This window comes from Sminthopsis crassicaudata, chromosome X (assembly GCF_048593235.1).
Source record: "Sminthopsis crassicaudata isolate SCR6 chromosome X, ASM4859323v1, whole genome shotgun sequence".
In the NCBI taxonomy this organism is placed as follows: Eukaryota; Metazoa; Chordata; class Mammalia; order Dasyuromorphia; family Dasyuridae; genus Sminthopsis; species Sminthopsis crassicaudata.
This window is the reverse complement of record NC_133623.1, coordinates 43,608,100-43,633,633: the sequence shown is the minus strand read 5'-3', so window position 1 is coordinate 43,633,633 and position 25,534 is coordinate 43,608,100. Positions and strand designations below refer to the sequence as shown.

Here is a 25,534-nt window from a genome sequence, read left to right as displayed (position 1 = left end):
TTCAATACAATATATGTACACATGTCCAAACAGAGAACTGTCATATCTTTCAACCATAATTTAATTGAGATATGGATCTTAGTCTTATAAATTTGAATCAGTTTCTTATATATCATGAGACTTTTTTTTTTTAGAGAAACTAGCCCCAAAGATTATTCCCCCAAGTTCACTGTGTCTCTTCAAACCTTAGCTGCATTGAATTTGTTTGTAAAAAAAAAACTTTTTTGTTTCCAAGTAATCACAAATGTCCATTTTACCTTCTATAATCCTCTCTATCCCTTGTTAGGCATGAATCGTGTTTTCCGGACTTATAGAGAAAGGTAATTTCTCCTTTATTCTCCTAATTGGCTTATGATGTCATCTTTTCTATTCAGGTCGCTCTCCATTTAGAGCTTATCATGGTCTCTCCAGTGTGAGGTCTAAATGGAATTTTTGCCCAACTGATGGACTGATGTCCAGTTTTCCCAGCAGCTTTCTGTCACATTAAGTAAATCCTTAACCCAGTAGCTGAACTATTGAATAGGTTCACCAAACACTAGGCCATCAGGTCTGTTTGTTTAGGTATTTTGTGTACCTAATCTTTTCCACTGATTGACCTCTCTTTTTCAACCAGTACCAAACTGTTTGATGATTGCTGCTTTTGTTGCATAGTTTGAGATCTAGTACTGCTAGCTTTTTTTCCCTGACTCCCTTTTTTCATTAGTTCCTTTTATTCTTGACCTTTTCTTCTTCCAAAACTAAATTAGGTAGAATTGCCATTTTTTTTATTATATTGTTTGAACCTATTCATGAGCATTGGATATTCCCCCAAATCATTTAAATCATCTCTTTGTATAAAGAGTTATTTTCTATTTCTATTCACGTAGGTCCTCTGTGTGTCATGGCAGGTAGAAATTCAAGTATTTTGTACATTTCTGTAGTTATTTTAAAAGGAATTTCTCTTTGTTCCTCTTCCTGCAGGATAATGGTGGTGGTGGTGACAAAAGGTTAAGGATTTATGTGGATTTGTTTTATATCCTGCAATTTTGCTGAAGTTATTGTTTTGATTAACTTTTTTATTGACTCTCTGAGGTTCTAAGTACACCATCATACTTGATACAAATAGAATGACTATAATGTCCCTGTCCTTTGACACTGAGATTTCATTACTAGGTAGCTATCCCAAGGAGGCCATCAATAAAAATTGAGTCCCTCAGTACGTTTAAATATTTGTAGCAGGACACCAAAATGCCACACTGACTGTGGTTTCTTGATATTTGAACTCTTTCTTTCAGGCTGTTTGACATGTTTTTTTGGTTTGGGTTTTTTTCTTTTTTGACCTGGAAAGTCTTATGAAGGATCCTGGGAGTTTTGATTTTGGAGTTTCTATCAGGAGATGATTGATGAATTCTTTCTATCTTTACTTTTCCCTCTTTTTCTAATGTGTCTGGGCACTTCTCTTTCATAATTTCTTGAATTTAGATATATGGACACTTTTTTGGTCATAGCTTTTTCGTAATTCAATGATTCTTCTATTATATCTGTTGTTGTATATCTATTTTCCAAGTTGGTTTTCCTTTTATATGATAAACCTTTAATTTTCAGCTTTTTTTCAACTTTTTTACTTTGTTTTAATATTTCTCATTTTCTCATGGACTCATTAACTTCTGTGTGATCCATTCTAATTTTTAGGGAGTCTGTAATTTGAGCAAGATTTTTTTTTCCTCTTGTGCTAAGCTGTTAAGTCTTTTTTTTTCCTAACTCTCATTTCTTTCAGAATTCTTTACTTCAGCCTTTTCAATTCATTTATATCATTTTAAAATGTCCTTTTAAATCCTTGCATTATTTCTCTTGGAAATTCTCTAATTTGATCTTGTGGCTAAGCTGTGTTTTTCTTTGAGGCTTTCCTTATAGGTGTTTTAGAATTGTTCTCCTCTGGTTGGTATCTTGGAAATCACAGGCATTATAGGAGTTTTTCATCATTTTTCTAGTTTTGTTTACTCATTCTTCCAGACTGACTTTCTGGATAAGGATTTTGTGTTCAGGCTAGGTTCTAAATAATTCTGGCCCTTCTTAGCTGATGTCCTGTTTCTATGGTCAGGCAGAGAGCACATAGCCTTCCTTCATCCACTCCCAGAAGGCTAGCTGCCATATCCCTTCTCTGGGAGGAACAACACCATAGCCCTCTTCTACTCTCAAGTAACTGGCTCTGTGATACCTACCCACTTCTGTTCCTGTCCTGTCCACTTACCTGTGGGTCAGATTCATGATCTTTTGGCTGGGAAAAAAATCCAGTGTGGCTTCTTCTTTGATTTCTGATCATTATTCTATCTGGCACTTGTCTGAGAGCTTCCTTAGAGTAGTTGTTTGGAAAGCTGTGCTGTACTGCTGCTTTTTATTCTACTATCTTGGCTGACCCTTGACTGTATTGCACTATTGAATTGGTCCAAACATTCTGGGATTTGCTCTGAGAATGACTAAAGTGTCCATCCCCTTTGATTTTACTGCTAGGCATATATCTGAAGGATGTTAGTGATAATGTTGTATCCTCTCTGTGGCTCCTTCAGCTAGGCGCTCACATTCAGTGGTTGGGATCCTGAAAGGGTGGATGACTACAGAGTACCCCTGAACCCTGACTGGCAGATTCCTTATTATTAATCAGTCAGCCAGAGTATTAGCTTTTAGAAAATGGATTTAGTAAGAAAGTACCAAAAGAACAATTGGTACAAAACATTCTCCCCAAACTAGTGATGGACTCTCCCTTTGTACATATGATGTCTCTGGGGACAGGAAACTCAAACTTACAGTACAATGGAAGTAGGAAGGCACATGTGGAGAGAACATGTGGCAAAGAGCTATATCACTCAGTCACCTCAATACCCAGGCTCATTGTTACTACCTCTGGTGAACTGGAGTGAGAACTACGCACTCCAGTTTCTGGCAGGACCTCTTTTGCCACCTACTCTCTCTATCTCTAGAACTTAGAAGGTTCCCTGGGCACTCCCATCACAGAGTATTCATTCATCTAATGCCAGGGAAGAATAGCCACAAAAGAAAGCAAAGCACTATGTGCTCATGGAGCCATGGAAGCCGAATAGGGAAAAATGATTGGCTGCCCAGCCCCTATCCAGCTACTCAAAGCAAGTCCTCCTCACTCAACACTAAGGGAAAGAAACAACAACTGAAAAAATGGGTGGTTCATACCTTTTGTATGAATATTTAGCAACTCCTGAGTGATTAATCCCTTGGATTTTTTCATCACTCAGTGCCAACCTTTGAATCATTGTGGTCCAAAATGGTTGAATTGGAAACAGGCAGCAGATATTAATGCATACTCTGTGTACTGAAATGAGGCACATGCTTCAAGGACTGAGCTCTCATTAGCCAGCCCCTTGTTATAATAAAGAAAGGCCTTAAGTGCCCCCCCAATATTCACATTAGCACTTTTTTATAGTTGCAAAAAAACTGGAAATGAATTAGGCGTCCATCCCTAGTGAAACGACTAAAACAAGTTGTGGTACGTGAATGGAATGGAATGTTACTGTGCCATATGCATTGATGAACATTGGGAACAGAGAGAAACTTGTGATCTCTAATATGAATTGATGCAAAGTGAAGTAAGCAGAACCAGGAGAACAATAGAAATGATGCCCCCGATGATGTAAATAGCAAAGAACAAGAACCAAAAAACAATTTGAAACCGAGTGCTGTGAAATTAGAATGACCAAGCTTGGACTCAAAGAAATCATCTTATTTAGAGGCAGTATTATCCAGTGGAAGAATGCCTTCTCTTCAATCTCCCAGCTTATATGATCTTAATAATATCACCTTATATTTGGATAACCCTTTCTCACAGTTTTCACTATGTTTTTATGCATATTATTTCATCTGATATTTATAAACAAAGAGATCTGCTATCTTTCCAGGGCATGTAACAGAAATGTGGAGATCCTCCCCCAGAACTGCCAGGCTTGATGGATAATAGGTGTGACCTTGGTCAAGTCACTTATGTGTACTTTACTTCCTCAGCTAGAAAAATGAGGAGGTTGGATTCTAGATGACTGTAAAAGCAAGGGTGTGCCATAGCCTAGATTTGTAGAGCTGATTGTTTCGATTTTCAGTGTGAGCATTTATTTATACCTTGGAAATCACAAGTGCTAAAGTGGAAGCTTGATTTCTTATTTCAATTGTTTAGACTTAAGAAAGTGATATAGGAAGTGCCAATAATACAAATTAAACTTAAAAGTGTAGCCTATATCGATCGAGCTGGCCATTGAACATTTACTAGTGCACCAACACGTAAAGCTTGCTTCCGGTTCCCAAATCTAGACTTCTATAATACTGTGACAGTGATCATCCTTTAGGAGAGAAACCCTTTAGAAGTAGCTTTTTTTGCTGTCTTGTGGTAGCTCTGACTTCAATCTCATTGTAGAAATGGGGAATTTTATGCAATTCTTAGTTTCAAAATTAGGAAAGGGTCAATATTAACCCTACTGACTTTTCCCAAGTGCTCTGGCCACCCTATGACAGATTGCCTGGCTCTCAGAGCCAAACAATAATTTTGTCCAGTTCCTGCTAAAGGCTTAACTAATCCTCAAGACACCCCAAATCACCTGAAGCTTAATGAGATGCCCAGGAGCTTATCAGAGAGAAAAGGATGTCTAATAAGCTCAGCCCAGGATTAGAAATTAGAAGTTCCTGAGACCTAATGAGTTGTTGATAAACTAGGGACTCTGGCATTAATGCCTTAGATTGCTTTTCTTGTGTTTTTTTCCTTTAAATAATGATCGGAAAACCAAAGAAAAGCCCTAATTAACTTGGAGAGCTGGGGAGGTGATTAGGGAGCTAAAGTGTACTTTCTTTTGAGCCTAGAGAGACTTTAGTCTCATCTCTTGTTGTACAGCTATATCCAGTCTAGACCTACACAATGCTAAATTAGCTAGCCTTTAAAGTTAACGAATCCTTTCAAGTTCTCTCTGGAATATTATGGAGCGAACATAGCATCCCCACTTTATAGACAAGGACATCGACCTCATTGTTCTCACTTAAGCCATGAGAAGCAAGTGGTTGCACCCATTTTTAATGGAGAGAGGCGATTTTAGGATAGTGGAAAGCATACCACACTTGGAGTCGGAAAACCTGGGTTTGAATCTTGGCTCCCAGATTTGCTAACTTTGGAACTGGAGTCAAGGCCCTCCACTTTCTTGAATGACAGATTTCTAATTTGTAAAAATGTGATGTTTCTTGAAAGAGGCAGGGTGAGATGGATGGTAGGAAAGATAGCAGGCTGGGATGATTTCAGAAAGGCCTATGTGAACTGATGCTGAGTGAAATGAGCAGGACCAGGAGAGCATTGTACAATAAGATTATGTGATGACCAACTGTGATGGACATGGCTCTTTCCAGCAATGAGATGATTCAGGGCAATTCCAATAGTCTTGTGATTGGGAGAGCCATATGCACCCAGAGAAAGGACTATGGGAACTGAGTGTGGATCACAGCATGATATTTTCACCTTTTTGTTGTTTTTTGCTTTTCGTTTTCTTTCTCTTTTTTTCCCTTTTTGATCTGGTTTTTCTTATGCAGTAAGTTAATTGTGTAAACAGAAGTGTTGTACATGTTAGACATATATTGGATTGCTTGCTGTCTAGGGTAGGGGTTGGGGAAGGGAGAGAGAAGACAATTTGGAGCACAGAGTTTTGCAAGGGTGAATGTTGAAAACCATCTTTGCATATATTTTGAAAATAAAAAGCTATTGTAAAAAAAAGAAAAAAAAAGATTATGTGATGATCTACTGTGATGGGTGTGGCTCTTTTCAATGATGAGGTGATTCAGGTCAATTCCAGTAGTCTTGTGATGAAGAGAGCCAACTGCATCCAGAGAGAGGACTATGGGAACTAAGTGTGGAGCACAACATAGGATTTTTACCTTTGTTGTTCTTTGCTTGGGGGTTTTTTCTCATTTTTTCTCATTTGATCTGATTTTTCTTGTGACATCATGATAAATGTGGAAATATGTTTAGAAGAACTGCACATGTTTAACCTATATTGGATTGTTTGCTGTCTAGACAAAGGGGGAGGTGGGGAGGAAAAAAAAATTTGGAACACAAGTTTTTGCAGAGGTGGATGTTGAAAACTAGCTTTGCATGGATTTGGAAAAATAGCTATTATTTTAAAAAGACAAAAAAAAAAAAGACATAATAAGTTTTCTCTCAAAACAAAAACAAAAAGAAGGAAAGAAAGATGGCAGGTTGCCAGAGATGGCTCCAGTTTGGGTTTTTCAGTTTTTCAGATTTTTTTTTTAGGAGGAGGCACATCCTAAATGTTTGCTAAAACCTTCTTCTATATGGTTACTATCCTCTATGTATGTAATCTTTGGGATCCCATTTGGGGTTTTCTTGGCAAAGATATTGGAGTGGTTTGCCATTTCTTTTTTTAAATTTTATTTTATTTTTTTTTTCCTGAGGCTGGGGTTAAGTGACTTGCCCAGGGTCACACAGCTAGGAAGTATTAAGTGTCTGAGATCAGATTTGAACTTGGGTCCTCCTGAATTCAAGGCTGGTGCTCTATCCACTGCGCCACCTAGCTGCCCCCTTGGTTTGCCATTTCTTCTCCGGCTCATTTTACAGACTGAGGCAGGCAGGGTGAAGTGACTTGCCCAGGATCACACAATTAGTCAATGCCAGAGAATATGTTGGAACTTCCAGGCTCCCGGCCCAGTGCTGTATTGACTACAGCGCCACCTAGCTGTGTATCTTGCGTGTACCTATTTATATTTGCATGTTATCTTCTCCATGAGACAATGAGCTTCCTGAGGGTGACAGGTACTGCTTTTTGCTTTCTTTGTATTCCCAGGATTTAGCACAGTGCCTGGAACACTTAATATATCCTTGTAAATTGATTTTTTGAATTGAATTACACACTGAACTGAACAAACTTAGACTTTCTATACAGTGCCAGTATAACTTAGTGAAAAGTTTGAAATTCTGTTAATTCCAGAAATTACTTCCCATATGTGAGACCAACCACCATTCCTGTGTTTTTGTTACTTTGAAAGCTTTGCATGTATTCCTGCAGAATACCACATCAGTAAGGATATATTGAAATATTCCTGTCTCCTTCAGTAGGAATGCTGCTAATTGATGGTGCTAAGCTCATTGCTGCCTTCACTTACATCTGTATCTAAATCTATCTTGAAACTAATTTGTTCTCATCACTGACTCTTGTAGTTGACATTGATTATTCATGTGAAAAAAAAAAGTGATGTGCAAATATGGCTTTGTCCATTTTTAATATTTACCAACTGAGCTCAAAAGAAACTAGCAGAACAAGGACAGTCGGGCATTTTGCCAGCCAGACATCCCATCCCAATGTCTGCTACCCCCACTCAACCACAGGATTCAGCAAATGCTTTTTTTTTTAAACATGTATACAAAATAGGGGCAGCTAGGTGGCGCAGTGGATAGAGCACCAGCCCTGCAGTCAGGAGGACCTGAATTCAAATATAACCTCAGACACTTAACACTTCCTAGCTGTGTGACCCTGGGCAAGTCACTTAACCCCAGCCTCAGGAAAAGAAAAAAACAAAAACAAAAACAAATCATGTATACAAATAAATCCAAGTGCTTTGCCCATTTGGGTGACTTTTATGTTTGCCATAACAGTCACTAGTGTTGGAGCTGGAAGAGGCTTTAGAACATAGGATGTCAGAGTTGGAAGGAACTTTAGAACACAGAATATCAGAAATGACTGTGATCTTAGAGATTATTTTATTTAAACTCATCATTTCACAAATGAGAAAATTCAGACCCAGAGAGTTTCAGAGCTAGACCTGGATCCCAGATCTTGGGCCTCCCAGGAAGACATCATTCACATGCACTGTCTTTTACTGAATCAAATGCTCCCCTTCCCATTTTTTGGCCATCTCCTCCCTCCCGCTCCACTGAATCACATCTGAGACTCTCATATTCCTTCCGTGTTGGTACTTTCTTCAAGTAGATGCTTCACAAAGTATTCTCCTGGCCATGTGAAAATGAGAAATTTGATAGCAAATTGGATGCAGTCATCATGGCCTACCCCAAAATGACTTAATAGGGAAGGTTTGACTCAAGTTTACAAAATGAGACAATAGAGTAAAGAAAGCCCAGGACTAAGAGTTCAGAATCGTACATTGCTAAAGTTTGCTTGAGTTCAAATCCCTCCCTCTTCCCCATTTTACAGATGGAGAAATGAATTGTGCAAAGTCATAGAATCACAGGATTTGAGGGTTGGGACCTTAGCGGCTTCAGTGGCCTTCTAAGCCAACCCCTGCCTGAAATTCCCAGCATAACAAATCTAAGAAGTGCCTCACCGAAAGGCAGGAATGTCTTTGGGCAGCCCATTCCACTTCGAGATACCTCTTTTGCCCTTTTCTTTATAATCAGTCCCCCAAGTCCCCTAAGTCAGATCTGGCTTCTGGATGGCTCTGCCACTGAGCTTTGTGACTTTGGACAATGCTCTCCCTTCTCTGGGTCTCAGTTTCTGCTACAAAAGAATGAGATCTCAGCAGTCCCTTTCATCTCCAATATCGTATTTGGGTTAAAGTCCTGACTTCCTAGCTGAGTGGTCTGGGACAATCTCTTTCCTCTCTGAGCTTCAGTCTCCTCCACTTTAATAACAAAGGTTGGACTTGATGGTCCATTTTAACTCCAAAGTTCTATTTTAATTTGTCTCCCAGCAACAGAGGCCAAATGAAATTAGATGAAAACTAAAGGGCTGGGTCATCTTAATTTTATTTCACTTTCCTTTCTCTGTTCTATGTAGTCCCATAAATCTTACTCAGAATGCTTTTGATAAGCTCATTAAGGGCAGAGACTATTTCATTTCTGTCTGGCACATTTGGGGAGAGGTCCGGGTTTGATAAGTCATGAACTAAGATTTCATCGGTATGGAGATCTTCCAGAGTGGAAACTCTCTCCATCGATGCAATTCCTGCACCTTAAAGTCTTAGAGAGTTTCCTGAAGGCGCTGAGAGATTGTGACTTGCTGGTGATCATACAGGTCTTGTACACAGTAGGTACCGAATAATTGTTTATTGAATCAAATTCACGAATTATCATTTATTGAATCAAATTCACGAATTATCATTTATTGAATCAAATTCACAAATAATCATTTATTGAATCAAATTCACAAATAATCATTTATTGAATCAAATTCATGAATAATCATTTATTGAATCAAATTCATGAATAATCATTTATTGAATCAAATTAGTCATTTTGGTCCTGGCTTACTATGAGATCTTGGATCAAAGGAGATATTTGGAAGAAGCAGCTAGCACACACAGTATGTGACACATAGTAGGTGCTATATAACTGCTTATTCTCTTCCCCCTCAACCCCTACCTACAAAAAGACTCCTATATGTGCCCCTTCTTAGATCAGCAACTTGTTCTCTTTGGCACTTCCTCCTGGAAAGCAATGTGGTACTGTGACATGCTGTTTATTACTCCCAGCTTATAGGTGTTACAAATATTTTCCTAATGAAATCATCTCCCTCTGTAGTCTGTTCCTAGTCATTCATTTGATCCTCTTAAAACCAGACTCCCATGACTTTCTTTTCAAATCAACCTGAAATAGATGTTTTAACAGATTTTTCCCCCCTCCTTTTAAATATCAGGGTTTAATTAAGCTGCTTGAAATATGCGATTCTTTGGTAAATGGTACAGGAAAGAAACAAAGACATATGAGCCACTATCTCAGTTAGACTTTGAATGGGCCCTTGAGGTCTCAGTTTCCTCATCTGTAAAATGGAAGGCATTAGCCTCTACATGACTTTGATGGTTTCCTCCAGCTCTGATGGTCTGGGTGGGAGGTACGCACATGCCCAGAGTGGCCTTCGTGCCCGGGGCACTCTCTGGGCTTGGAGCACCCTCCCTCCACCTCTCTACCTGTTCAGTCTTTCTTTTCCTTCCAGGCCAGCTCAGGAGCCAACAGCCCTGTAGCCCCTCTTTTCTGATTCCCCCGGCTGAAAGTGATCTCTCCCTCCTCAGATTTTCTTAGAGCATTTTGTTTGGATATACTGAAGCTTCCATAACATTTATTTCTGTACATGTCCTTCATATCCCCCCCATGGACTCCCCCTTTAGTTGTTAGCTCCTCTGATAGAGAACTCTCGCTGTTTATTCAGTTTTCCAGCCTCAGGGCCCATCAGGGCACCCTGGAGAGGCAGCACAATATAAGTGAACAGGCATCAGATTCGCAGGCAAAGGACCCACAGCTGAGGGTCTAGCTCTCTTCATGACTGTGTGACACTGGAAAAATCTTTTCATTTGTCTGGGGCTCAGTTTCCTCATCTGTCAAGTGATAGGCTTGGGCCAGAGATCTTTTCCAGCTCTAAAGAATTTCCACAAGGGGAATTTCCTACACATAAGAAATCACAGTTTCAGGCCTCCTTCCCCCAAAAGGAGCATGTTCTGTATGGGAGACTCCCCTTGTGGAAATGCTTTCCACCAGTACAGGTCGGCAACTTTTTTAGGGCTCAAGGTGTCATGGGGGCAATGAGAGCTTTAGCAACCTGCCCCTTCCCACATCTAACATGTATGGGAAGTAGGACTTGAACTCAGATCCTGCCCCTTCACATAATTAATATGTATGGGAAGTAGGACTTGACCCCAGGTCCTGCCCTTTCATACAAATATGTATGGGACGTAGGACTTGAACTCAGATTTGTGTGATCCTACGTAGTAGTTGCTGACTAAATGTTTGTGGAATGAATTGTGCATTACTCTCCCTGACCTCTACATTCCCTCCCAGCTGGCCCACGTGAGCAAATGTTTCCAGACGTGACATTCCATCTCCCTCCTCCATGCCTTTGCAGTCAGTACCCCATGCCTAGAATGCAGTCTCCTCACCTCCTCACCTCCAGCTTCCAGGAAAGTTCACCTCAAGTGCTCACGTGCCACTTGAGTTACGCTTCAGCTTCACCCTCCCCTCCCAGAAATTCATTCTGTATTTAACATGTTTCTATTGTGTATTTACTTAAATTAGATTCACTTATCTGGGTTTGCATTTTTTCTCTTTCCCAACAACCTCTCTCCCTCTCAGAATATAATTTGAGGGTGAGGACCGCTAATAATAGCGGGCATTCATAGAAGGCTTTTTACTATTTCCAAATTTTTAATTATCCAGTTGATTCTCAACTGCTCTTATCAGCCCCTTTGAACAGAGGAGGAAACTGAGGCAAACAAATGCAGTGACTTCCTCGGGACAGCTGGATTTGAAGCCAGGTCCTCTGGACTAGGGCCACGACCCCGCCCTAGCTGCCACTGTTTGTGTTTCGAACAGCTAGCACGGTGCTTGGCACAGGGTAGACACCTAAGTTCTGGTTGAATGAATTAAAGTTGAAATCTGAATGGGTATCTCTGCTGTCCATTTCGCATCTCACCTTTCATGAATAAAGCCTCTCGTAGAGCCCCATGTTCCCAGAGTCTTTCTGAGAAATCCCAAGTCAAGAAACACTTCGCCCTTTTGAAACTGGGACAGACGCAAGCAGAACCACTTTGAAATGTCAGATCCACCTGCAGGGACAGCTAATTACAAGTATTAGCAGACCGACTTCTTGCTGCGGGCTTCCTGTTTGCCAGCTGCTTTCAGAATGAATCATTTCTCCCTGGTGACAACTGCTTCTCTCCCTCTTTCCTGATTAGATTTTCGATTACCTGCTGCCTTTAAAATGGCTTTGTTCTTTTCCCACTGACAATGTGTATTTGTGTATTATCGCTTTCCTGATTGAAAAAAAAATTATCTACATTTGGGATAAAAAAAAACCCAGTGTATCTTGCCCCTAAATCACCTTCCTGGCATAAAGAGTCAGCCGACCAACATCTAGTAAGTGCCTACTAGGTGCCGCTGTGCTAAGTGCCCGGGATGCAAAGAAAGGCGAAAGACAGGAGCTTACGATCGAATGGGGAGACAAACTAACAAATAACTACAAGAGAAAAAGGACATAATCACCAGAGGGAAAACATTAGTGCTAAGGGGGCACTGGGAAAGTCTTTCTACAGAAAGAGGGATTTTAGCTGGGACTTGAAGGATACCAGGGGAGTCAAGAGGCAGAGCTGAGGGAAAAGGAGGGCCAGAAGAGATGACCAAAGTTTGGAGGTGATGTGCCTCTTTCAAGAAGCAGTAGTGTCAGGGCAGCTAGGTGGCGCAGTAGATAGAGCACCAGCCCTGAAGTCAGGAGGATCCGAGTTCAAATCTAATCTCAGACACTTCACAATTCCTGCCTATATGACCGTGGGCAAGTCAGTTAACCCTAATTGACTCAGTGGGGGAAAAAAAAAAGAGAGAGAGAGAGAGAGAAGAAGAAGCAGTGATGTCACTGGATCCAAAGCTGGGTCTTAATCCCCTACTCTATAAAATGAGTGAGTTGGATTAAAGTCTAAGATTCCTTCCAGTTCTAAATCTCTGAAAACCAGTATCTGCCCCTTGTTTCCTAGCTATGGTCACTTGCGGTCACCTATGATATAGATAGTGTGGTATATTTTACAGATCAGGGAAACTGAGGTCCAAAAGAAAATGACATCCCCAGAGTCCTGTGGCTCATGTCAGAGGCAGGACTTAAGCTGAAGTCTTTCTTGATTTTTCTCCTTTGCAAATCAAAGCAAATCAAAATTTGCTCTGAGACATCTCCATTCTGAATGGTCATGTGTACCTGACCTGCGGGTAGGGCCTTCCGAGCCCATATTGGTCCGATCAGTCACAGTCAGACACACTGTACCTTTTTGCCAATATAGTGATGTCATTTTGCTTCTGTTCAAACTCAAAGGAAAACAATCAACTTTATAAATGATTGTGAAGATTCTGGATAATGGTGGTAGAGATATTGATGTACATTGATCACTAGATTCAAGTTTTGTAAGAATGAGCCATTTATAATTTTGGATGATGATAATTTGGCCTTAATTACCACCATAAACCCCTCTACTCAATAAACAAATCAACCCTTTGTTGGCCTAAAATTGATTAACAAGCAACAATAATTAAAATGGACTTTTAAAACACTTTAAAAACCTCCCCCAAAAATCAAAAGCTGAGAAGTTTTACAAAACTTCAGAAATAGAGCAGACCAGGTTCTTTTCTAGTATTCTGACCCCCTCTTCTTTCTGCCTCAAGTCAGACTGGATTTCTCATGGCCCCTCCCTCCAAGATTCCCTGCTCACCTCAGCTTCTACTCATGAGCAGGAATGTCCTTTCTTTCCTATGAAAAAAGTTTCATTGATGCCTTCTGTTATTCAGTCATTTCCACATCTCCCACCCTTCCCAAATAAGCCTTCCTTAGGCTTAATTTAAAAACAAAACAAAACACTACCACCAAGGAAACCAAACAGTTAAGCAGAGCCAACCCAACACATCCACCCTATGGGACAGCACACCCAACATTCCATACCTGTTTGTTGTTCAGTCAATTCAGTCATGTCTGAGTCTTCGTGACCCCATTTGGGGTTTTCTTGGCAAGGAAACTGGAATGGTTCGCCATTTCCTTCTCCAGCTCATCATGAAGACTCATCTTCCTGAGTTTAAATCGGGCCTCAAATACTTACTAGCTGTGTGACCCTGAGCCAGTCACTTCGCCCAGGTTTGCCTCTGTTTCCTCATCTGTAAAATGAGCTGGAGAAGGAAATGGCAGACCACTCCAGTATCTCTGCCAAGAAAGCCCCAAATGGGTCACCAAGAACTAGACACGACTGAATAAGAAAGTCTCTTTCAAGACTCAGCTCATACCCATTTTATCTTCTGCAAGAGGCCTTTTCTGACCCCCCCACTTCTATAGAAACCTTCCCTAACTCTTCACTTCCAGTCTTTTCCCTCTTTTAAATATTTCCTATTCATCATATATAGTTTACTTTGTATTTGTTTCCTACCCCCTTGAGGGACCATCTATTGTCTCTTGTTTGTATCCCCAGAGCTTAGCACAGTGCTGACACTTAATAAATGTTTATTGATTGATTGATTTATACCACACATATCTTGTATGAACCTACTCGTTTGCATGTTGTTTAACATGTTGTGTGCAAGCCTCTTGAAGACCTGGACATGTTTTGCTTTTCTTTGTATTCCCCAGCACTTACACAGTGCTGGACACTTAATAAAGACTACAGGTTTCACCTTGTCCCTCCCCTGCTCAAAAACCTTCATTGGCTCCCCATTGCCACAGCAAACTCCAGTTTGGCATTTAAAGGCCTTCCCAATCCAACTCCAACCTGTCTTCCTTTCCAAGCTTATTTTGAGCCCCTTTTTGCATTCCAGCCCAAATGGCTACCTACAGCTGTTCCCCACGTCTGGATTCTACTTTCCCATCACCTCTTCCAATCCTTAGCTTCCTTCAAGTCTCAACTCTCACAGAAAGCTGTTCCCCACTCCCTGGTTACTAGTGTTCTCTCTAAATTATTTTGCATTTCCTTATCTGTTTATGTATTGCCAATAGTGTAAGCTTCGTGAGAGCACTGACCAATCTGTCCTGGTATTAATCAATGTTTGTTGAATTGGCAACACAAGGCAAAGGGCGAAAGAGTCACCAAGGAAACTGTACTCTTCTTGGGGACAGGGACTGTGTCTTCCAGATCTTGTTTCCCTGGGATACCTAGTCTTTGCCTCAGTGTGACACAGTGCAATGAGCACTGGATTTAAAGTAAAAGACCCATTACTTGTTACTGTCCACAAACACTGGGCAGGTTACCTTTATCTCCTGGGGTCTCAGTTTCCTCTTCTGGAAAATAATGGATTTCTAAGATCCCTCTATGCATTAAGAATTCATTGTTCTAAGTTAAGCTGCTCAGGCCAAATCTAGCTTCTCTAGATACCCCATTGTTCACATTTTCCATATTTAATCAGGAAAAAACCATTTCATAAGATACGTAAAACTCGGAGCGGCTCCAAATCGAAAGGACCACCAAAAACACATATTTAATTAAATGTAAAATTCAGATATGGTTTATTTTTGTCTTTAAATCATTTCTCTCCTCCACATATGCCTTTTCACCCACATTTGAGTGAGTGATGACTTGAGATGGACAGAGAAATCAGAATCATTTCCAGATTCTTTACAAAGTTCAGAGCAGAAAATAATAACTGACAGTTATACAATGCTTTGCAAACGTTTTACATCCATTATCGCATTTGATCCTCACAACAACCCTGTGAGGTAGGTATGATTATTATCCCCATTTTACAGATGAGGAAACTGAGGCTCAGAGAGGTTAAGTGACTTGCCCAAGGTCACACAGCTAGGCTAGATTCAAATTCAGATCTCCCCAACTCCAGGGCCAGCCTTTTGGCCACAACACCACAATTACGTTCGTGTCTTTTTCCCAGGCACGATACCATCGGTGCTATGGATCCGAACAACATATCCTAGAAACTGGACCCCCGAACGGGCCTCTGAAAGATTATACACAAAAGCTTTTTAGAAGCCAAGTTCCGTTTCCTACAAAAATCCCCATCATCTATGTTTAGACTTATGCTCACATACACAACGAACATATTACCGTGGCAAGGCATGCTCATGGTCTGCAAAAAGGCCAGGAAGATTTCTTTTTGAAGAAAAGACCCTTACCAAACGGATGTGTTCCAAATCTGGCGTCAACTGTTTGCCGACTACTAGAAATACCTGACAGAAATGGAACAGTTCCCACAGCTGGGTTTAGGGTAAGTAATCCATGGCCAAACCAAATAAACAGTCCAGCATCTGCTCAGCCCAGTTTGGGCTTGCCCTTAGGAGGGACAAAGGCTAGCAGAATGCCGTGGTCATGAGGCTGCCTAGTAACAGAAAGCATTGGAAAGAGAAAGGAAGCTTGGGGGGCGGGGTGGGCCACAAGGCTGGCATAACACCTGGCTGCCTCCTGGGATGCCCGGTAAGCCAAAGAGAAAGGCCTCCAGGACCACCTCATCCTGCCAGCCCACAGGCTTGCCTGTTCTGATAAAAGCCTAAGAGGCTTTCAGGCTGGTTATCCAACTGGCTGGTGGGCTAGCTCACTAGCTGAACCGGAAGCCTTGGGGTTCAGAGAGATCCTAGGACATCTGGGATTCCCAGAGACTGGGGATTGTATTTCTTAGTCTTAACATAGTCTTAACTTTCCACTTTTGGAAACTCGGGGAGGGCAGAGGTTCTTGGGCACTAACTTTAAAGCTTCCAGCCAGAGAAAAAACCCAAGTATTCTGCTGTAGTTTACATTTCCATCAATTTAGCCTTCTAATCCTCTAACCCCGAGGGCAAACGGTACCTTAACAATCAAATTAGAGAAAGATAATCAAATAACAGACATCACTTTAATAAAAGCCTTTTACACAAGGTATTGATATAAAAAGACAAGTTTCTTCAATTCATTTCACAGAAGTCACTCAACAAAACCACCACAGATCTTTGTAACATGATGAGCAGAAATGTGTCGGCGTCCTTCCAATACAAGTTATACATCAATTTTTACAGACAGGTCTTGATCTTTATCTCAATAGAAACAAAGATCGAGACAGAGAGATATTACACTTTTGTAATTATAATCAATCACTGATAGGTTTTTTGTCACATATTAATGAGCCGAATGAGAATCGAAGGCAGTCCACAGTCAGGATGTGAGGAAGGTAAAGTTATTTCCCAGGTCGATTTTCATCTTTCTTCATATTCTAAGTATAACCATTGTGATGAGACCTGAAAGACAAAAATTGAAGACCCCATCTCTGAGAAATGGCATTTGACGCCATTCAAAGAGAAACTGTTCAGACTTCAAATGATTAAAGCAGCCACACATAGGAAGAGGCACTCAACTAAGAAGTCAAAATAAATTGAATTTAGCAGAAATCACATTTGTGTTACACAAAGAAATCCAATTTAAAATAAAGGGCAGCCACTGGGTGGGGTTAATTTCATCAAGAAATGTTCCTCTAAAGTCCTACTCCAGTGCCGCCTCCTATCTTATCTCCTGGGTTCCTGAAAGGCTGTGCCAACAGAGCATGAGTTCAAGCAGGCCAAGTTTTAAGCACAGGTACCATCGCCAATAGGACTGACTTGCCAAGTGTGGAGAAGCTCTTCACCATAGGTTGGCTACTGGATGAAGAAGGTCTTGAGCCACAGTAGCATGGGAAACCAGATAGAATGCATTAACCCGACCAGGGGTTCTTAAAACATTTCCCATCTGGGACTCCTTTTCACCAGAGACATTTTTACATGACCGGAAAAATCTATAAATAGTGAGTTCTTATCCCAGAAGCTACAGTTTGGGGGTTCAAATTTACTATTACTATAGTCATTGATTATTGTGTCATGTGTATCTAACCTATTCCATTGATCCACCACTCTTAGCCAGTACCAAATGGTTTTGATGACTGCTTCTTTATTATAAAGCATATATATGTACATATATATTTATATATATAAATAATATAAACATTATATATATATATATATATATATATATACATATATATATACATATATATATATTACTCTATTATAGAGTTTTAGTTCTGATACTACTAGGCCACCATCCTTTGAATTCTTTTTTCATTAATTCTCTTGAGATTCTTGCCCTTGTTTTTCCAACTGAATTTTGTTTTTTCTAGCTCTTAAAAATCCTTTTTTGGCAGTTTGATTGGCATGGCACTGAACAAGTGGATCAATTTAGGCAGAATTGTCATTTTTACTATATTAGCTCGGCCTACCCATGAGCCCTTGATATTTTCCCATTTGTTTAGATCTGACTTATTTGTGAAAGAAGTGTTTTATAATTGTGTTTGTATAGTTCCTGGGTTTGTCTTGGCAGGTAGATACCCAAATATTTTCTTTTGTCTGCAGTTATTTTAAATGTAATTTCTCTCTGTGTCTCTTACCGCTGGGTTTTGTCAGTAATATATAGAAATGCTGATGATTTCTGTGGGTTTGTTTTATATCTTGCACCTCTATTAAGACTGTTAATTGGTACAAGTAGGTTTTGGATGATTTTCTAGGATTCTTTAAATATATCATCATATCTGCAAAGAGTGCAGCTTTAGAGGCAGGACATTTGAGGCAAAATGGAACCATCCAGATGGGCCAGTGTCATGGGCGCCAAAGTGGGAAAATTTTCCCAAAGTTCAGGGTAGAAAACATTAGAGAACTGTGCAAGGAGGTCAGAGTGAAAAAGACTGCAGAAAAGCCATGTCAGTTAGGATCTGGGCCCTCATGAGAGCAATTTGACTCAAGTAGTGGAGAGAATGGCCCCGTAAGTACTAAGGAAAGGGGGGGGGGTGTATGAATGGAACGTCTCTTTCCAGAAGATTAACAGACAAAAGGAAGGAAAAAAAGATGTGTAGCTCCAGGGTAGTAGGATGAAGGACACAGTCTTTAGTTTGTTTGTTTTTTAAGAGAGGAATGTCCTAAGTATGTGTTTGAGGGAGGAGACTTTGGATTAGAGAAGGAATGATTAAAAAGCAATGTCCCAGAAGGGACTGGAGGGGGAGAGATCAAGAGGATGAGAATATTTAGTCTCTGAAAGTAAGCAAACCAGCCTGTAATCCAGAAAGAACAAAGAGCGATTCTGAGGCACTGAGAAAGGCAGGGCTGCAGAGATATTTGAGAAGAGAGTTAGGTCCCAGTAGTCGAGTAGATGAGCTAAGTCACATCAAATCTCAAACTCCCCTGCCTTCAGGTGGGTACTAGTATTATCATTCATATTTTATGGATGAGAAAACTGAGGCTGAGAGAGACTTGTTCGGGGACCCACAGCCAGGAAGTGGCAGAGGTGGGATTTGAACTGGCCCACTCCAAACGCAGAGCTCTTGTGTGTTGAGACACTGAGCTGGGGTGGCTTGGCCTTCCAGAGAGCTCTTTCTAGAAAGAGCCAAGCACCAAGGGCCAAGGAGTGAGGCTGATGGTAAAGCAGGTGGCGACTCTAGGCTACTTTCTAATAATAGTATGGCATCAATGAAGAGGAACTAAGACAACGGCTTGAGAAAGGGGCTGCGTTGCAATGGCGAGCCTGCTCAATGGTCTTCCTGTCTCAAATTTTTTCCATCTTAATCCTGTGATTTTCCTGAAGCACAGATCTTATCATGTCACCTTCTATTCAATAACCTCCAGTGTCTCCTTGCTAACTTCCAGGATTATCAAGCAAGAAGTCCCCTGTTGAGTTCCTGGCCCTGTCCTTTCTTTCCAGTCTTTCTGTTCTTCACTCTCATCTATATGGTCTGTGACCTAGCTCTACTGGCCCACTTGTTCTTTGCACAGGAGCAAGTCCCCATCTCCCATCGCTTCTCTTTGCATTGGCTGTTCCTCCTGCTTGGAATGCGTTCCGTTCTCACCTGCTCATCTCCAAGTCTCCATTTTCCTTCAAGAATCAATATAAATAAACCCCAAAAGATGGAATACAAACATCACCTTCTACTAGAGACCTCTCCTGGTCTCCCCTCCAAGGTCACTTTCCATCTGCTCTATATGTTTCTTGTATCTACTACTTATTTTCATGTTGTCTCCCCAATTAAAATATGAGGACAGGGACAGTTTTGCCCTTTCTTTGTATTCTTAGAGCTCAGTGAAGTGCCTGGCACATAAGAAGAGCTTAATAAGTACTTGCTGATTGAATAATTTTGAAGACTGGGGAGAACCAAGCAGTTTTGAGGGCTTAGGGAAAGGAGCCAGTAACAGAGAGAAAGAAATTAAAAACGCATTTGAGACTGAAGCCAGGTCAGAGAGGATACAATGGGGCCCACACAAGCCTTGTCCACACAAATAGAGGAGAAAATGTTTGTTTTCTCAAGGGCTTCTAGGATCCCTTGTCTCCTTCTTAAATCTACCTCAGCCACTGAGGACTGACAGCCCTTAGCCTGAGTGACAATATATCAAAGCACCCTCACGGTGGGCCATTGGAATACCTTCTTCAAAGAATTCCAACATCTGTGGCCCTCATTTGTGCTGTTATCTGCCAACGCTTGGCCTGCTAGTAACCCCCACAGAATGGCTGTCTCGGAAAGATCAGGGTCTGTGTGCAGAGACACGAAGCCTGAGCATCCTCAGACCACCAGGTAACTGGCTCTGTACACGCTTTCGGGTCCATGAAGACCCGGGAAGCAAAGCTGTGGCAGTTGTGGAAAGAGGCCCAGGCCTGGATTTGGCTCCTTCCTCCTTGGCTGATCTGGGACAATGCCATGAGCTTCCATTTCCTCATCTGTAAAAAGGGGAAAGTGGGAAGTCTTTTTTGCTGCTCTGAAGTTAAAAGTCTCTTGAGTTTTTTCAAAACATACTTCTGTTATTCTTTGTAGCTCTAGTGGCTGAGGGAAAGCTTTAGATCCAGAGTCTCTGCTTTCTAAGAAGTGTGTAGTCTAGTAACTGCATTGGAGGGAAGGGAAGGGGCAGAGCATCCAACCTGTGGGAACTCCCTCTACTTGCTTTGTATTGACAAAGCAGCACCTATTCCGTCCACTGGCCTTATAGACTTGCCTGGAGTTAGGTGACTTGCCCATAATCACTCAACAAATCTGAGTATCAGAGGCAGGACCAGACTCCAAGGCCAGCTCTTCACTCACAAGAACAAACTGCCCGTACAATTTGAAAAAGAAGTATCCTGTGAGCTCCAGAGAAGGTACCCATCAGGGGGGGCTTCCTAGAAGAAGGACCATTTGAATTGGGCTTTAAAAATGAATAGATGTTGAGGAGGTAAAGATGGAGGACATCCCAGACATAGGGACAAAAGCAACATAGAGAGGTTAGCGGGAGGGGCAGGTTTCAGGGGGACGACGAGGAGTTCCATTTCAGATACCTTGTTTAATGTGCTAGCTGGACATCTAGGGAGAAATATCCAAGAGTTATTTGAAAATATGGAACTGGAACTCTGGCCGGGAGGCAAGGGGTAGACAACTAAGTTTGGGACTTATCTCCAGACAGGTGCTAATTGAAGTGAATGAGATAACCAAAGCAGAAAGTGGAGAGACGGAAGAGATGAACCAAGGGGGCAGAAACTTAGGGGATCCCCCATGACTGAGGAGGGGAAAGAACAAGAAAGAACTTGCAAAGGAGACATAGACGTGCTGCTCAGGGAGACGAGAATAACACTTGAGAGTGCGTTGTCAGAGAAGCGCAGGAATCATCAGGTGAGTCCACAACGTCAGAATTTACTCTATAATATACCCCAGAAAGCGGACATCCAGCTTCTTCTGCTTGGCAAAGACCCCCAAAGAGGGGGAAGCTGCCTCTGGAAGTTGGGAGCCCATGTGCTTCTGCACAATTCTAGAAAGCTTTCCTTTATATCTCTGCAACTTCTCCCCAGTGATCCTGGTTCTGCCTTCTGGAGCCAAGCAAAACCAAGCTGATGCCCTCCCCATGTGCTGGCTTTTCAAATACTTAAAGCCAGTTATGTCCCCCCCCTGAGTTTGCTTTCTTTTGTTATAATATATTTTTTTTTTTTTTTTTTTTTTTTTTTTTTAATTTTAGGCTGGGGTTAAGTGACTTGCCCAGGGTCACACAGCTAGGAAGTATTAAGTGTCTGAGGCTAGATTCGAACTCGGGTCCTCCTGAATTCAAAGCTGGTGCTCTATCCACTGCACCACCTAGCTGCCCCCATATATATTTTTATTTTTTCAAAACATATGCAAAGCGTGTTTAACATATATTGGATTACTTGCTGTCTAGGGGAGGGATCCTTTTTGTAAGGGTCAATGGTGAAAATTTTAAGTTAAAAATTAAATAATTATTTTTATCATTAATATATTACTAATATAATATGTGGTAAATAATAATTAAATTAAAAAATACATGCAAAGATAATTTAACACTGACCCTTGCAAAACCTCATGTTCCATAGTTTTCTCCCTCCCTTAGACAGCAAGTAATCCAAGGCGGGTTAACCATGTTCAATTCTTCTGAACATATTTCCACATTGATCCCACTGGACCAAAAAGAATTAGATCAAAATGGGGGAAAATATAAGAGAGAAAAGAAACAAGCAAGCAAACATGAGTTTCCTCTCCAGACTAAACATGCCTGAAAGCTCCCTCAACCATTCCTCATATGATAGGGACTTGACCTCTTCAGCATCCTGGTTGCTTTCTCTATACAAACAACTCTCAAAGCCTATCTACTAAGTCAGGGCAGGGTGTGATGGGTATCTGTAGAAGGGAGTAGACAAAAGTCACAAAAGTACTTAAGCATTTTGCTGATTTTAAAGACTCTTTTACTAACTCACAACTTAATTCCAATTAAACTCTTTATTAGAATTTGGAAGGAGGAGTTAGTGATGAGTCAGCCTGAGACTGAACTCAGAGCATCTGCCATTTATCTGAAGACAATAGTATTTTAGTGGGAGGGGTTCGAAGCTGGGAATCAGGCAATGCAGCTTAATATCTCTAAGTTTCAGTTTCTCTTTAAAAAAAAAAAAAAAAAGATAAATTATATATGACATATATAATTAAATTAAAAATTATTTTCAAAACATATACATAGATAATTTTCAACATTCACCCTTGCCGTGTGTGCCAATTTTTTTCCCCTCCCTTAGACGTAAGCCTGTTTCTCAAATGTCAAAACTTACATCTTCCATTCTCCCAGGGTGTTATATACAAATTCTACATGAAATCAGACCAAAATATGACTTTGTAACCTGCCTTCTATTATTAGTCTGGGAGACAAAAAGATCAGGCCTAGATAGCTAGAAACCAAGCAGAGGGTTAAAGATTTATCTGGTGAATCTGGAAAAGCTCTTAGACAAGGCTGGATGATAGCTGAGTTAGGGGAATTCTTCACCAGCTCTGGCCAGAGTTTTGAGTAAGGAATCAGAGGGAACCCCAAGCAGGGCCTCTTCTCCCTTTCTGTGTCATGGACCCCTCTGGTCCCAGCTGATAAAGCCTATGGATCATTTCCTTCTCAGACTAATAGTTTGGTGCCTGTATTCGTAATCGGAGAAAATGCTCAATTTCAGTGAGAGGTTACTGAGGAAAAAAAAGATGGAATTATATCTCACATCCAAGTTCTCTCAAACTCCTTTGGAATTTGTCCCCAGATTCTCCAGGTCTTAACCTAGAGGAAACTCCTAACTAACTCCTAACTTTGAGGAAAATCTCCAGTGGGGATTCTATAGAGGGTTCAACTTTGTCCCATTTAACATTTTTTTATAAAACTTGCATGATAAGGGAAAGCATACTTATCAAAGCTGCTGGGAACAAAACTGGAATTATGAAATTCAGAAACAAAGTGATCTCAAGATGGAATATGGACCCAAATTGTTACAAGATGCCAGGTATAAATGTAACATCTTGCATTTAGATTTTAAAAAAAATAAGCCATCAGCTGCTTAAGTACAGAATACAGAGCTGATTTGACAACAATTGCAAGGGTCAATGAAATGACCCTTGAAAAAGATTTTGGGTTTTTACCTGATTCCTTCTTCCATGCACTAACCACAGGACGTGGGAGCCAAGAGTGCAGGGAATCAGGCTGCACTGAAAGAAGTGGTACAGCGTCTACAACAAGGCCAGGTGATAATCTCCAAGCGATCTTACACTGACCAAACTACCCGCAGAGTATTAAGTTCAAGGCAAAAGACTACCTTTTGCCAAAACTGTCCACATTGGTCATCTTGAGTCACTGCCCAATCTTTAGCCATTCATTAATGCAGCCCCGTTAACACTGAACCACAGTGGCTGGGAACCAACCCTTCATGGCACAGGGCATAGACTCACACTCCTGCCAGTCGTGACAGAAAGAAAGGGAAGCCCAGTTTTGGTTTGGCATTCTCTCAAGTTGGGATATTTCGGATTAGTTGGCTTTTAGGAAACAAGACAGATGCCTCACTTCCTAAGAATCACACTAGGGGGGAAAACTAATTTTAAATCAGAAATGGTTAACAAATCTTTAGAAAATCTCAAGAAGACATGTAGTTTTCATCTCTACATGATTTGATAAGGATAATGGTGAGGTGAAGAGAGGCTGGTACCACGTGCATGCCTTCCAGCATATTTTATATAGATCTTCTACCTTGAGAACAATCATAAAAGAGAAAAGCCAGTTGTACAGATGCATTGGGATTGATCAATTCTGAGGAACATGGCTCTCATTAACAATGAGGTGATTCAGGCCAGTTCCAATGGTCTTGTGATGAAGAAAGCCATCTGTGGGAATTGAGTGGGGATCACAACATAGCATTTTTACTCTTTTTGTCATTGTTTGCTTGCTTTTTATTTTCATTCTAATTTTTTCCCTTTTGATCTGATTTTTCTTGTGCAGTGTGACATTTGTGGAAATATGTATGGGGGAATTGCACATGTTCAACATATATTGGATCACTTGCAGATTGGGGGAAGGGAGGGGAAAAATTAGAACACAAGGTTTCGTAGATGTGAATGTCAAAAATTATCCATACATATATACATATATCCCCCCCCACCCCAAGGCAATTGGGGTTATGTGACTTGCCCAGAGTCACACAGCTAGGAAGTGTTAAATGTCTGAGGCTAGATTTAAACTCAGGTCCTCCTAATTTCAGGGCTGGTGCCATATATATATACATATACATATGTATATACATATACATATACATATGTATATACATATATATATATATATATATATATATATATATATATATATATATATATAAAAAATTAAAAATTTAATTTAATTTTAAAATAGTTTAAAAGATTTTTGATAACTCTAAAAACGAAACGAAACAAAAAAACCCAAACGCATTGGGATGCCAACCTAATGGGACCAGACATCTAGTATCACCTTAGATCCCTCACAAGATTCAATGTAAGCAAAAACATGTGACCAGAAAACAAAGAAAACAAACCTTAGGAAACACTTTACCTGGAAGCCCTTTTGAGTGATCTCCATCCAGACCTTTAACATAAATAAATAAAGCCCAAACCATAAAAAAATGAGCTTACCTCTAAGATATAATTTAGAAAAATATACCTACCCAAAACATAAGCAGCCACTAATTTCTGATTGACGCTTAAATGGAAGTAGAGAGGCACAAGAGATTCCACTTCTCCCAAGGTGGGAAGCATCAGAGCTGCAACGCACACGATTCCCAGGAAAACAGTCAATAAACTGGGTCCTGATGAGGCAGTCCTGTTTTCTGAAAAAATATAAATATGCTTCTTAAAGCTGAAATCTTTTAAACACAATTTAAGACAGAGTCCAATCTGTGAGCCTTTCAAGAATACTTGACAGCCATGGAAATATATGCCCACTAACATCTTTGTCTTTATCTTTCGGTAGACTTGCCCAGCCCTGCCATGCCATATGGCCCCCGGAGCTCCTTATCTGGGACACCACCCCTCAGAGATCCAAGGAAACACTTTTCATCCCACTACTTTCTAGGTCTTGCAGCATCCACAAGATGGGATTCCAGGTACCCTTGGTTCTTAGTCATAACAGCCCATTACCATTATGCTTGGGGGTGTCCCTTGGGAATCCATCCCTCCATGCCCAGCTCTGTATAGTTCTTGCTGTTTTAGAGCATGGCAGCAGGCAAGCAAGAAAGTACAGAAAGAAAAGTTTTAAATTATTTTCATGACTGCTTCAGGTGCAAAGAGGAAAAAAAATAA

General features: G+C 40.7%; 1 protein-coding gene across 4 annotated transcripts in view; it reads right to left on the bottom strand.

Annotated features, from left to right (window-relative positions):
* Positions 1-14,930: 14,930 nt before the first annotated feature.
* MOSPD1 (motile sperm domain containing 1) overlaps positions 14,931-25,534 on the bottom strand; it is a 34,854-nt gene continuing 24,250 nt past the window's right edge. For 3 of the 4 annotated variants that reach the window (XM_074277930.1, XM_074277927.1, XM_074277928.1), the window contains 2 exons: positions 24,901-25,062; positions 14,931-16,667 (listed from right to left, as the gene is read on the bottom strand). In XM_074277930.1, the coding sequence (XP_074134031.1) occupies positions 16,636-16,667; positions 24,901-25,062 (194 nt within the window). In that variant the 3' untranslated portion in view covers positions 14,931-16,635. Of the gene's footprint in view, positions 16,668-24,900; positions 25,063-25,372; positions 25,436-25,534 lie in introns of all 4 variants that reach the window. The other variant, XM_074277929.1, reaches the window with a different exon arrangement.